Here is a 13636-nt window from a genome sequence, read left to right as displayed (position 1 = left end):
TAGTACATCCATCTTTCTCATCCATTAATTTCTTTTTTTGGGGGGGTCTATTATAATCAGTTCTTAGGAATTATAAATATCATCTTCCCAAATAGAAATGTAAGCAGTTTAATCTTATTGAGTTCCTTTATGATTTCTCTTTTCCATTTACCTTTTTTTTATTTCTCTTGAGATTTATATTTGGAAGTCTGATTTTCTACTCAAATCTGGTCTTTTTCATCAGGAATGTTTAAAATTCCTCAATTTCATTAAATTCTTCCCCCTTGAAGAGGGTTATGCTCAGTTTTGCTGGGTAGGTGATTCTTGTTTGTAATTCTAGCTCCTTTGTCTTCTGGAATATCATATTTCAAACCTTCTGATCCTTTAAATTAGAAGCTACTATATCTTATGTTATCCTGCCTGTGGCTTCATGATATTTGAATTCTTTTTGGCACTGATCTTCACTACCCTATCATCTCAAAGACCTTTTCCACCAAACTCCTAAGTTTTGGGGGCCTGCAAAATTGTTTCATTCTCTCCTTTTGTTGCTTCTACCCCACCAAAATTCATTTTGAAATATTATTTTAATGTTTTTTGAAGGGCAGTTTGGGAGGTTCTTGCCTTTACCCTAATAAAGTTCTTGCCTTTACCCTAATAAAATGACTCTGCTCCCAACTCCTATGGCATATAACTTCTATTGTCATTTTGGTTCCAAGTGCTCTGGGCAGTTTTCATGTATAATTTATTAAAATACAATATCTAAGCTTTTTAAAAAATATAATTTTCATAGTCCTATAATTCTTAGTTCATTCTTGTTTTTGTTTTTGCCAAACCTTAATATACTATTATATTCATATAGCATAACTTCTTTAGCCATTCTCTAGTCAATTTTACAGGCATTTTATTTCTGCTTCTTTACTGTTTAAAAAAATGCTGCTATAATTATTTTGGAGTATGCAGACTTATTTTTTTAACACTAACTTTCTTAAGGTATGTGCTTATGGAGACATTTCTGGGTCAAAAGCTATAGACATTTTATTTTATTTTCACAATTCCAAATTGCTTTTCACATTGATTCACAATTCTCCTAACCAAGTATTAATGCACTTGTCTTTCTACATCCCTTACAAAGTTGAGTATTTCCTTCTTTTGTCATCTTTCCCAATTTCTGGTTGTGAGTCCTTATTTCTTCTTTAGTGATAAGGAATAATCTTTAAGATAATTATCAATAATTTTCCATTCTTTTGAGAGATTCACTATTCTGTTCACTATTCTGGTTTTCTTTTTCATAGAATTTTTGGAGAAGACCTCTTCACTTTAGATTAATTCTTTTATTGATATGGTTCTTTCTTCAAGTTTGTCCTCTGTTTTTGTCTCAGATCACAATGGTTGGAGGAAATCTGTGTCTTTCAAAGGTTAAGGGGGAGTAGTTGAGACCCATAGAGACTCTACAGACCACTGTTGTTGAGTCCATTTGACTCTCATCACTCTACAATTGATTTTATGTATTCCCTAGACCGGTGGTGGCAAACGTATGACACATGTGTCAGCACTGACAAATTAGCCATTTTTGATGACATGTGGCCACATGCTGAGGATGAAACATATGCTGTAGTGTAATGTAGACACTCTGTGCACTATAGATGACAATTCTACCTATATTAATTTACCTATTTTGGTTTATTAAATATAGTTATATATTACCATTATACGTTTTTATTTAAACTACAAATATCCTGAAATTATGGTTTTTTTTTCCATAAAGTGACACACCACCCAAGTTGTGCTCAGTTTTTTGGCAAATTTTGATACACCAAACTCTAAAGGTTGCCCATCACTACCCTAGGCTTCACCTTGGAGACTAATCTTGAAAAGGCTGGGAAGAAAACCTCCCTCCAAAAGGTTAAGAGAATTGTTCTGAAAAACCTTTTTAACTTTCTGGGTTTCTTTACTTTTTTTTTTATCCTACATGGCTACTTGTTTGTTATCCAGTGATCTGTTTTAAAAAACTGTAACCAGTCCTGCATTGCTGCTCTTCTGTTTTCTCCCCATCCAGGTCTCCCAGACTTCATACACCTCCTCAGTTCCACAAGCCCCTCCTGTTTCTCTATCCTCTAGTATGACTGGATTCACTGACCTCAAATCACCCTGGAAGTTAGGTCCCCTAATACTGCTAACAGATTAACTGAATTGGGTTGGGGAAAAGTTCTAGTGCCCAGAGCAATGGGACCTTCACCTGGCCTTTGGAAGGGAGTTTCCCCATAGATCACTGTTAAGATATTAACTTCCAAAAGAAAGCAGATCCCTATAATTGCCGCAGAGCCTCCTCAGACTGGGTGTGAATTGAGCAAGAGAGGAAAGAGAGGGAGGAATTCATCAGGAATACCGAGTTGATGAGTCAGTCTTCAGTTATTTTTTCTACAAGGATTACTTTTTTTAATATATTTTTTCCATTTTTAGTTTTCACATTATTGTTGAATCGTCTGCATTTGGAAGTCTTTATTTATATTTTTGGTATTGGGGGCCCTAAGAATTGTCCTTAGAAGACCCCTTACTTTGTCATCTTCCTGAGATTCTGCAAGCTAAATTTAATCAAAGGAAGAAACAATGTAGCAATTTGACCCCTGAATACATTATATACTAATTAATTTTAAGGGTTATTCAATTTAGCAGTTTCATGAGGGCAAAGAAATTTTACATATTAGGAGATTAAGATATAACAAGTGGGAATGTTTCTTCCTGATTCAGAGTCAAAGCAGACCAAATGAGTCATGTCGACAAAATGAGCTCTATGGTTACTCCCAGCTTTAGAATTAAATGATTCTAAAAACAGATATTAATGTTAGAAGCGGTCAGGGGAAGCAGGATCTATTTAGTAGTTATCAAGTCTGAATTGGACCTTAAGTATCATTTTTATTCATTTTACTTGCTTTATTCTATGGGCATTTTCAATTTATACATATAAGGAAACTCAGACTTAATTCTAGAGCTTACTAAGCTAACATTTAGTTTTTCATTCTTCCAGTACCCTCAGTGATTTTTTAAGTGTCTTTCATTAATTTAACTGCTTTTTAATTGGAATAGTTATGGAAGTTATGGAAAGTTGGTACACTAATGCATTGTTGATAGGGTTGTGGATTAGTTAACCATTTTGGAAAGCAATTCAGAATTATGCAAATAAATGTCTAAAATTTCCATACCTTTTAATTCACAGATTCTACTGTTTGACCATACTCCAAGGAGCTTATTGGCAAAAAAGAAAGGCTCTCTTTATATAGCAAACTATATATACATATTCGTTTACAGCTACATGCAAAGCACTTTACAAATATCTCCTTTTATCCTCACAAAAACCTTGCAGGGTAGGTACTATTATTGTCCCCATTTTACAGATGAGGAAACTGTATATGAGGGAAGTTAAATGATTTGCCCAGATTCCACACACCTGATAAGTGCTTGAGGCTCAACTTCACATCCTATGTTCCATTGACAGCACCATCTAGCTCCCCTGGCACTTTTTTTTTTTTTAAACCCTTGTACTTCTGTGTATTGGCTCATAGGTGGAAGATTGGTAAGGGTGGGCAATGGGGGTCAAGTGACTTGCCCAGGGTCACACAGCTGGGAAGTGTCTGAGGCCGGGTTTGAACCTAGGACCTCCTGTCTCTAGGCCTAACTCTCACTCCACTGAGCTACTGTTAATATTAAAAATGATAAAGGCTGATATAATAATAATTATTAGTATTTTAATTAAAGCCATGCTGATAGATAATTAGACCACACGCTTGTAAGCATTCAAAACTGCCGCCTCCATTTTGTTACCTCTCTCCTCCCGAGTCTGCTGGCCAAGAGACCACTCCTTCCTAACCCCGGAGATTATAAACTCTTCCCTGCGTCAAGACGTAGGTGTCCCCATGCCCAAAGAACCGGAACCGGAAACCCGTTGGACCCCGGGAAATGTAGTTTGATACATTTCCCATGTCCATAGAAATATATATATATTTTTAGATGGCATTTTCCAAATTTCACTTTTACACTACCCAGCTGCCTTCCTGGCACTTTCTGTAGTATCAAAACACTCAGAACAAAGTAAATACCTGTTTTTTTATATATATATGTATATATATATACACATATACATACATATATATATATATATAACTATTTCAATACACTTTATTTCTTTTCTAATCCTAATCTATTCATTTTTTAAAATACCCTCACCTTCTATCTTAATATCAGTTCTAAGACAGAACAGGGGCAAGGGCTAGGCAACTGAGGTTAAGTGACTTAGCCAGTGGGGTCACACAACTAGGAAGAGTCTGATGCCAAATTTGAATCCAGGTCTTCCTGATTCCAGGGTTGGCACTCTATCTACTGTGCCATATCTAGGTGCCTCTTAATTCATTTAGAGACATTATTCTGAGAATGGGTCCATAACCTTCACCAAACTGTCCATGACAAATCAAATGTAAGAAGATGCTATATGAAAAGGTGAATATAATGAATACAGAGTGTCATGGAAAGACTTATATGAACTGATAAAAATAATGCACACAATAACAACAACAATATGAGTATAAAGACAAATACCGCCAAAACAGTTGAAAATAAATTTTGCAAAATTATAAATAACAAGCTTGACCCAAAAAATTACATGCTGCATGTAACAGATTTTTTTTGACATATCAATCAATTTTGCTGACCTGCCCCCCCCCCCCTCTCTCTCTCTCTCTCTCTCTCTCTCTCTCTCTCTCTCAGAATTCATTCTAAATATCAGTTCAAGGCAGAAGAGCAGTAATGGATTTGACCGGGGGGGGGGGGTTCACATAGCTAGGAAGTGTGTAAGGTCTGATTTGAACTGAGGACCTCCCATATTCACACCTACCTCTCTATTCACTGAGCCACACAGCTGCTTTTCCTCATTTTCTTAAAAACACAATCTTTCATACAGATTAGAAATTCTGAGTTCAAATTCAGATACTTCCTAGTCGTGTGACCCTGGGCAAGTCACTTAACCCTCATTGCCTAGCCCTTACTGCTCTTCTGCCTTGGAACCAATATACAATATTAATTCTAAGAGTAAAGGTAGGGTTTTTAAAAAAATAATAATCTTTTTTTTATAAGAGATAGCCCTTTGAGATGGTGAGAGAGAAGAACATTGGGAAATCTAGGCAATATAAAAGCAAAAGGTTAAAAGTATTATTTTAAAAAATGTTATGCTTTTGAATCTTTCAAAAATAAAATGCCAGCCAGCAAATTCTTTCAATAAAAATCCTACTTTGGGAATACCAGTGCTTAACTTTTATGATATATATATATATATATATGATATATACATACATATATATCATATATATATATGTTCCTTTGCTACACCCTTACTTTTCCTTTCCCAAGAATGAGATTTATTTAAAGGATCAAATAGAATATGCCTTTAAATTTTAAGTTCTATCTCATCTATGGAGATAAACTAAAAAGAGCATGGGTTTAGTACAAGTACATTACAAAATACTGTTTGATCCATAGAATTATGGTCCTTTTTGCCAAGAATATATATTTCTTCCAGAAGAAAACATGATTTATCATTGGTTTATATGGGTATTTGATTTGGGGTTTTGGTTTTAAAGTATTACTCTTTTACAAATAAATATTTTGGAAATGTGTCCAAGTGATAACATATATATATATATATACATATGTGTATATATGTATATATATATATATATGTATATATATACACATACATACACAGCTATAAATATTTTTGTACAAACAGATCTTTTCCCATTTTTTAAATCTCATTGCAATTCAGACCTAGTAATGGTATTATTGGATCAAAGGGATCCAATATTGGATCATTCTTTTATAGCCTTTTGGGCATAATTCCAAATTGCTCTCCAAAATGGTTGGATCAGTTCACAACTCCACCAGCAATGCATTAGTGTCCTAATTTTGCCACATCCACCCCAATGTTTATCATTTTCCTTTACTGTCATATCGGCCAATCTGAGAGGTATGAGGTGGTACCTTGCATTTCTCTAATCAAGAGTGATTTAGATCATTTTTTCATGTTATTATTGATGGTTTTGATTTCATCATCATTAAACTGCCTGTTCATATCCTTGACCATTTATCAATTGGGTAATGACTTGAATTCTTATAAATTTTGACTTAGTTCTTAATATATATAAGAAGTGAGACCTTTGTCAGAGAAATTTATCTTAAAATTTTTTCCCAGTTTGTTGTTTTGCAGAGGGAACTATTTTATGAAAAAGCAAAATGTAATTATTATTTAATCCTTTGATTTTTTTAAAGGCTTGGGCTATCTGTGGAAGATATCTTTCAGAACTGGCTTGATACTTCTGGAATACCAAAGGTAACCCCCTACTTGTATCTTTGTACATTTCCACTTAGTGTACTATTAGTGTTATAATGGCAATGAAATTAATTTCAGTCTGTCAATTTGGGGACTATTACTAACCAACTATCTATATGACCATGTGCTTTAAGTGAGATGGTACAATATGAATTGTGCATTACATAAATTGTTATGTGATACTGTGTTATCTTTTGAATAGGGGCATTTTACGCTTCTAGAGAACTATTTATCAAGTCCATTTGCTAGAATTCAGTCTGGTCACCAAAGCCTTTTTTTTCCCTTCCTCCTATATTCTGTTTCTGATTTTTACCACCAAACTCCAAAATAATCCAGGCTCAAAATCTTTCCTTTCCAGTCATATGTCCTACTTCTTTTCCTCATATACTGGAGATTCCTATTTTCATTCCTTTCTTCATATTATCTTTATGCCTAAAGCCAGCTCCTCTTTTCCTTATATCTCCCCTTCTCTATCAGCTGGAATCCCTCCCTTTCTTCAGGTCCCAATTCAGGTAGCACTTCCTCTATGAAGCTTTTTCTGACACTCCATGTTCTTAGTTAAAAATGATCTATACTTTATATTTTTCATAGCACTTTGTGAGTTTGGACTACCTTGGTTTTTCCACAATCTCTTTTTATCAAAGATACATTTTTCCTGTAGGATTTAAATTAATGTCCAATACTCCAAGTATTATATTTTATAAAATTTATTAATAATCACTTGAAGTAAAAGAATAAAAAGGTAATTATCTAACAAAATATAAGAACACATAAGTAGATTCTCCAGCTATTCACCTCACACCACCTCCACCAAACGATCACAGGAAGAGAGAGAGAGGCAGGACAACACTAAATTTATATCCTCCTTACCTCAACATGTAATGTGAGAATGAACATGGAATACTGGGAATTGAGGTTTTAGGGTACATTAATTACCCAATCCCCCCTGTGATTCCCATGGGAAACGAGAATGTAGAAATCTCCCAGATTTACATTCCTAGTTTCCCCATAGAATCAGTACACATAACCAACTTATATCTCTAAAGATCTGTAACTAGAGGTACTCTCGAAGGGGAAATTACAATAATTTGGGGATAAAAGGGAAATAAAAGAGAAAGAGAACAAAACCAATAATTGCTAGGCGCATTGGCAAAAACCCAATTAGGGGGCAGTCCCCTTAGGTAGGCATAAGAGAGTATATACAAAATAAATGTGTTCAACCCTCCACAGTTTGATTTCACTATATCCCAAAGTTCATTCTGGATCTTTTGGTATAGTGTATGGTTTCTGCAGGCATCTCTATGGTACCTTCTTCAAACAGTTCACTTTCTTGATTAGAGGAGGCAGCAAATTTCTTATTCTAAAATTACTCTCAAACAAGAAAAATTTTATAAATGTAGAATTATATTCCAAATTATACAATCCCCCCTGAGGTGGGTGTTGACAGAATCATCCAGGGATACATGGCTGAGTTATGAGGTATGTGAATCAATTTTAAAAAGGAATTCAAAAACATTAAAAAAAAACCCAAATAGAAAAAAAATTAAATCATATGTAAAAATTCTGAGTAAGCAAGAGAGAGTAAGCCCACAACAGATCCTAGAATCAGAGCCTAATAAAGTGATTTATGTCCCATAAGTCTGTAGGACCATTGCAGAAATATGCACTCACTCAATCAGCAGCCAAGACTACAGAAAATTGCCATATTTGTGAAAGACAGAAAAGGAACTAGATTTTTGCAGGAAATGGGAAATATCATTCCCTGCTCTTATTTTACTTTCACTCTCAGGGATAGGGGAGCCAGCATTATAGCTAAGCCGAGGTACTTTTTCTGAGCCTGGCACAGGGAAATCCTGTATCTGACGTTGTCAAACAGCCACTTCCTCCAACCCCCAAACAAGTCCTCTATCTTGGTGCAGATTCTCATCAATTCCACTGGATTGGTTGATCTCCTTGACCTTGTGCTCCTTAGCACTGTATAATGGCTCTTTTGTGATCCTTTCTCCTGGAATCAGACACAATCATAAATCAAAGTCCCATAATATTTAACAATTAACAGCAGGTTTCCATAGTCTAAAGCTTTTTGGTCTGTATTAATATTAGGGCTAATGGATATTGTAAGCTTATATTAGTACAAAATTAAAAAAACACTAATCCTGGTAATGTTCTTTAAGTACAAAAAATGAGAGAAAAAAGAAGCCTCAAATACTCTATTATACATACAAGGAAAAGCAATAATAAAATTTTAAAAAATCAAAAATATATAGTTCACAATCAGTGACACACTGTGTTTGCCAAGGAGAGGAGGTAAATACAAAGGTTTCTCACCCAAAAATGAGATCTATTTCCTTTTTAACTTGGCCATGATCTACATTGTGAGTGCAAATGATTTTCACCAAGTAACAGCTTTATAAAACAGTAGTATAACAGGTAATGCACATTCAAAGAAGTACCAAAATTCCCCAAATCACAAGAGCCCATTTAATGACAATAGCAAACAATCTCACAACCATATAGGATTCACATGAGTTGCTGTGTGACATTTAAAAAAAAAATCTTTGAAGTTCATGGATACTTGTCACAGGTTCTCCAGATCTAGCCAATCTTTCAACCTTGGCTGAGATATTTTTAATAAAGTCTATTATTGCCATCATTCCAAAATGTGGCAGAGGAGCCCAGAAAAACACAAACCTCTGTACTGCTAATGAAAACCTTTTAGGTCTAAAATGTCACCAAGAATATAGATCATTCTGGTCAAAGGGTAGAGTAAGCTGAAGAGTTGCAAATATAAAAAACCCATCTAGTGGTTACAAAGCCCCCTGGGAAAACCTTCCCACCTCCCAGATGAGATTATAACCCATCACAAGGTAACCAAGTCCCTTGTGAAACCCTCCCTCCTTTGGTAGGAGACTGTAACAGTTGTAAAAGGCATGTCTTTATATGTCCCATCCATTGTAATGTGGAGGCGAGGAATACAATAGTGAAAATCACTTCTGATGTCTCATCCATTACATTTTTATAAATGCAGAGGTGGGGAATAGAATAGTGCCATTGCACTTCACTTCAACTACTAAATGGACCCTTACCTTTTGTTACAAACAACTCAAAGGCAGGCAAATAATCAGTCAGAGGTAGTGGTACTGCTAGATATCTAAAAATATCACTTTTGAAGACCCCTTAAAATCCATTTATATTTTTAGGTCATTAAATTCTCCAAAGGTTGTAACCAGTTTGATGGAGTCCATCCATCATCATCTATGTGACAATTAACAAAGGCAAAAAGGAACAAAAGGCTGTTTAGACAACATGTGATCTCAATGGATCTGGTGACAAACCCAGCATCCATTAGGGCCTATGGTTTTGCCACAGAAAAAGATTTGCACAAATTGTTTATGTGCTTTTACAGTGGAATTTTCTCCAGTCTAGTCATATGGGGAGGTACAAATAAAGACAATGTAACAGCTAATGGCTAAAACACAGTAACAGAAAGTGACATAGTGTAACAGAATATATTCGATTAGATCAATATGTGAACTTAACAAACAAAATTAAATCTTAAAAAAAGCAATCAGCAAATACAATATATGTGACAGGATACAGGCACTGAATTCAAGTGTCCTTTTCTCCAATCCCAATAGCCACATTACAGAGTCTTCTTCACTATTTGGAGGGGAACAAACTGAAAGTTAGCAATAGAGTCTGAAAAGCTAAAAATTCACCTCCAGACTCTTTAAGGTTCCTTCCCCTCCCCAGTATCATCATCCACCTAGATTCCTTTGGTCACACTTCTGAGGTTCCCCATCCCCACACTGGGCATAGTGTGGATGAACCCCATATTGGGTGCATTGCAGAGACTGGGCAGGGCAAAATGGCAAGGGAGTGTAGGGAGATGAATCTCCTCCCTGAATCTCAGGCTTACTCAAGCTAATCGCAAGGACAAGTGCAACCAGGAACAGTAGTAAGAAAAGACACCCCAAAACTTTGAACTGTGCAAACTCTGTAATGCTCTCCTGGAATCAGAGCTGTTTGAGATAGGCAGGAAACTGGGCCATGCTTGCAATTCTACTTATTAAATTGGTTGCAAATCTACTTCCTTTTAGTAGGTGCTAGTCTAGTATGTATTGGCTAACCTCAAGAGGCTAGTAGATGGAGACATACCCCAATCAGCCTTTGAATGGAGAGTGGCCTAAAGGCTTTAGCCTGAGGCTAAGTTAATGAGGGAAAACAAAAGCTTTCTATTTTAGGTGCAGTGAATGTCAAAACTCCTCAGAGCTGCTTAACTGAGTTGGTCTGGGAGAGCAAAAAGAGTTTAAGCAGCTACTACACTTGAGACCCACATGGGGGTTTAGGAAAGGCCTTAAAGAGAGAGCAAATTCCTAGGAGTAAGATAAGGCTAAACTTTCTCAATTTAGTTCAATAATTAATACCTCTAATAACAACAACAACAAAAAACTGAGCTGAAATTGTTAACTTTCTCCAACACTCTGGGATTCTGAGCTGTGAGATGGTAGCTTCCTCCCCTACCCCACCCCCCCAAAGGAGTCAGGAGGGTTAGAGGCTAATTGTTGCTTTAAAAAAACAAACAAACAAACTTGGCTTACCAGGTCACAGCTAGCAATGCACTCAGCTGTTAGCAATTTTAGAGAAAAAGAGATTTATACTTTACCAGTCACCCAGAAAGCAGCTTGCAAGGACTCCTAGCTTGTGTGTGTTCAAGAGATGTGATGGCAACAACAGTAGCAAGAGCAGCTTGAGTTCCGTGTGTGTGTGTGTGTGTGTGTGTGTGTGTATGTGTGTGTGTGTGTGTGTGTGTGAGAGAGAGAGAGAGAGAGAGAAGGCAGCAGCAGGAGAGAAATGCAGTTTTTCAAAATTATCTACTCCATATTCTTTACTCAAATTCTTGCTTTCTTAAAAGAAAATTAAGGATTCTTTTCTCTTCATTGTTGTCATAAATGTAGGATTTAAATTAATGTCCAATACTCTAAGTATTATATTTTATAAAGTTTATTAATAATCACTTCAAGTAAAGGAATAAAAAGGTAATAATATAAATATAAGACCATGTGAGTAAATTCACCTGCCACTTACCTCACACCACCTCCACCAAACAGGATCACAAGAAGCGAGAGAGAGAGAGAGAGAGGCGGGCTACACCAAATTTATATTCTCCCTATGTCAGCATACAATATGAGAAGGAACATGGGATGCTGGGAATTGGAGTTTTAGGGTACAGAAATTAATTACACATTCCCTCTTGAGTAGATAGTGAACTTGAGATCTGTGTCTGTGTCATAACTATAATTTTATCTACAGCTTACCATAATTCTTTGGACAATTATTTACATCAAATTGAATAGCAAAGGATCCACTGGTTCCTTATTGACAATCTACTGAAATATGGTCCAGTTTTAATACTATACCCTAAGAAAGGCCTGAGTGCCTCAGGATGTCAGTAAGGCAAAAAACTAAAGATCAGAAGGAGCCGTTCTCTGTTATCCTTCCATCCATCTAATTTTCTCTTACACATCTATTCCACTACTGTTATGAAATTTTATCTAAATAATGATATTAATTTAGATCCTTGAAAGAGTATTCACAATATCAGTGGAACATGATGCATGAGCCTGGTTTGTATGATAAAAAGTATTCATTTGGTTTAGTCCTAATGGGCAGAAGAATTGCTGATACTTTACTAAGTGTAGCAAAACCTTGAATAGCTACTTTAACATAATGGGATGGTTTAATTATTTGGTATGGTGGGAAAAGTGCTGGAATTGGAGTTAGAGGGCCTAGTTTTAGAATCTCAGCTTTGCCTCTGATTACCTTTGTGCCTGTGGGCTTCTCTTCCATGTATAATTGAAGAGGGATAAGATTGCCCCATCCTGCCTTCCTTAGTTAATATAGTCACTGAAGGCCCAGGTATAATGACATTGTTAATTGAAGTGTTACAGAGGTTATAGAAATGCATTTAGTCCAGCCCTTTTATAAGGGAAAAATGCCCTTTAAATCTAGAGGGAACAGGAAGACAGAAGAAAAAAGCATTAGCTACCTCCTTTCAGACTTTAGCTGAGTCCTGAAGAGCTCTAGGCAGTATAGCAGTCAAAGCTTAAGGAGGCCTCCTTATAGAGGTAGAAAATGGGATTTTCCCTTCCTATCCCCCCAAATTTTTGTTGTTTTGAAGGGGAGCTCCTGGGTCAGTAGGAGGTCCTGCTGAAGATATATCCAGTGGGGAAAAGAGATGCATTCCAGGTAGTTTCACAGATGGGAACACTGTCCACCTATGTAAATCTGACTTGCCTAATGTCACAAAACCAGAATCTGAACCTAGGTCCTCTTTTTCCCTAGTACAATATGCTTATATGTTTGTTTTTTAGTGAAAGTCAGGCTTCATTCATTCATGTATAAATTTATTATGTTGGGTACTGAATAGCTGAGTTTTTACATTCTCAAAGGGAGCATTTGCTGCAAAACCTCTAAAAGAAAGTTCCACAACTGGCTGTTTTAAAAGGCTCCCAGGGACTTTTAGGGATTGGAGGAGGGGGGATAGCAGGGAGCAGAGAAAGCTGATTTCCATATTTTAGCCTTGTGAACAACTGAGTTGCTATTTGGAGCATTTGACCCTGAGGGGAGAGAAAAGAAAGGGTCCTTAATTTTGTTCCTGGAAGCAGGGACACCCAGCATCAGGCTGAGAGCATTGAGATTGACCTTCACTTTAATCCATTCTCAGAAGGGTGGTCTTTGTGTCCCTAGCACTTAGCACAATGCCTGACATATAGTAACTATTTACTAAATGCTTTTTGACTGACTGACTTGTTGCAAGGGGGTATCTGTTATTTACCATTGAAAGGGTTTGTCTACCACCAAATGTGTAATTTGACCAAGGAAAATTTAAAATTTTAGAGGAAAATTTAGTTCCGTAGAGTATATTTTCCCCCAAATTTTAGTAGCACTAGTTAATAGCTTCTAGTGTAGATAGAAATCTATGCTATCAACTAATGGAGCCTGCTATAAAAACATATCCAGAAGCAGTGGGGCTAACCCAGCTATAAATTGTCTTTTAGACCAAACTGGTATTTCCTTGGGTGTTTAACTATTCTGTAAAAACAACATGATCAGGCAGAAAGGATGATGATTTAGTGTTCTTCTTTTCCTTGGAGAATGCAGACTGCTCCTTTTAATCTTTTCCACCCATTTCCTCTGATTATTTATATTTTTTGATGATAATTTACCTGCTTTCAGCACTTCTCATGCTCTCCAAGAGCAGGTTTCCACTTCAGTGAA

The 13636-nt window shown here is 36.2% G+C and overlaps 1 protein-coding gene across 1 annotated transcript in view; it reads left to right on the top strand.

Moving 5' to 3' along the window:
- Positions 1-13636, top strand: part of LOC123235266 (aminopeptidase O (putative)) — a 594443-nt gene that overhangs the window by 416213 nt on the left and 164594 nt on the right. The window contains exon 10 of the mRNA XM_044661380.1: positions 6295-6355. Within this exon, the coding sequence (XP_044517315.1) occupies positions 6295-6355 (61 nt within the window). The remainder of the gene's footprint in view (positions 1-6294; positions 6356-13636) is intronic.

Source organism: Gracilinanus agilis, chromosome 1 (genome assembly GCF_016433145.1).
Source record: "Gracilinanus agilis isolate LMUSP501 chromosome 1, AgileGrace, whole genome shotgun sequence".
NCBI lineage: Eukaryota > Metazoa > Chordata > Mammalia > Didelphimorphia > Didelphidae > Gracilinanus > Gracilinanus agilis.
This window is presented reverse-complemented; position numbering and strand designations above follow the sequence as displayed.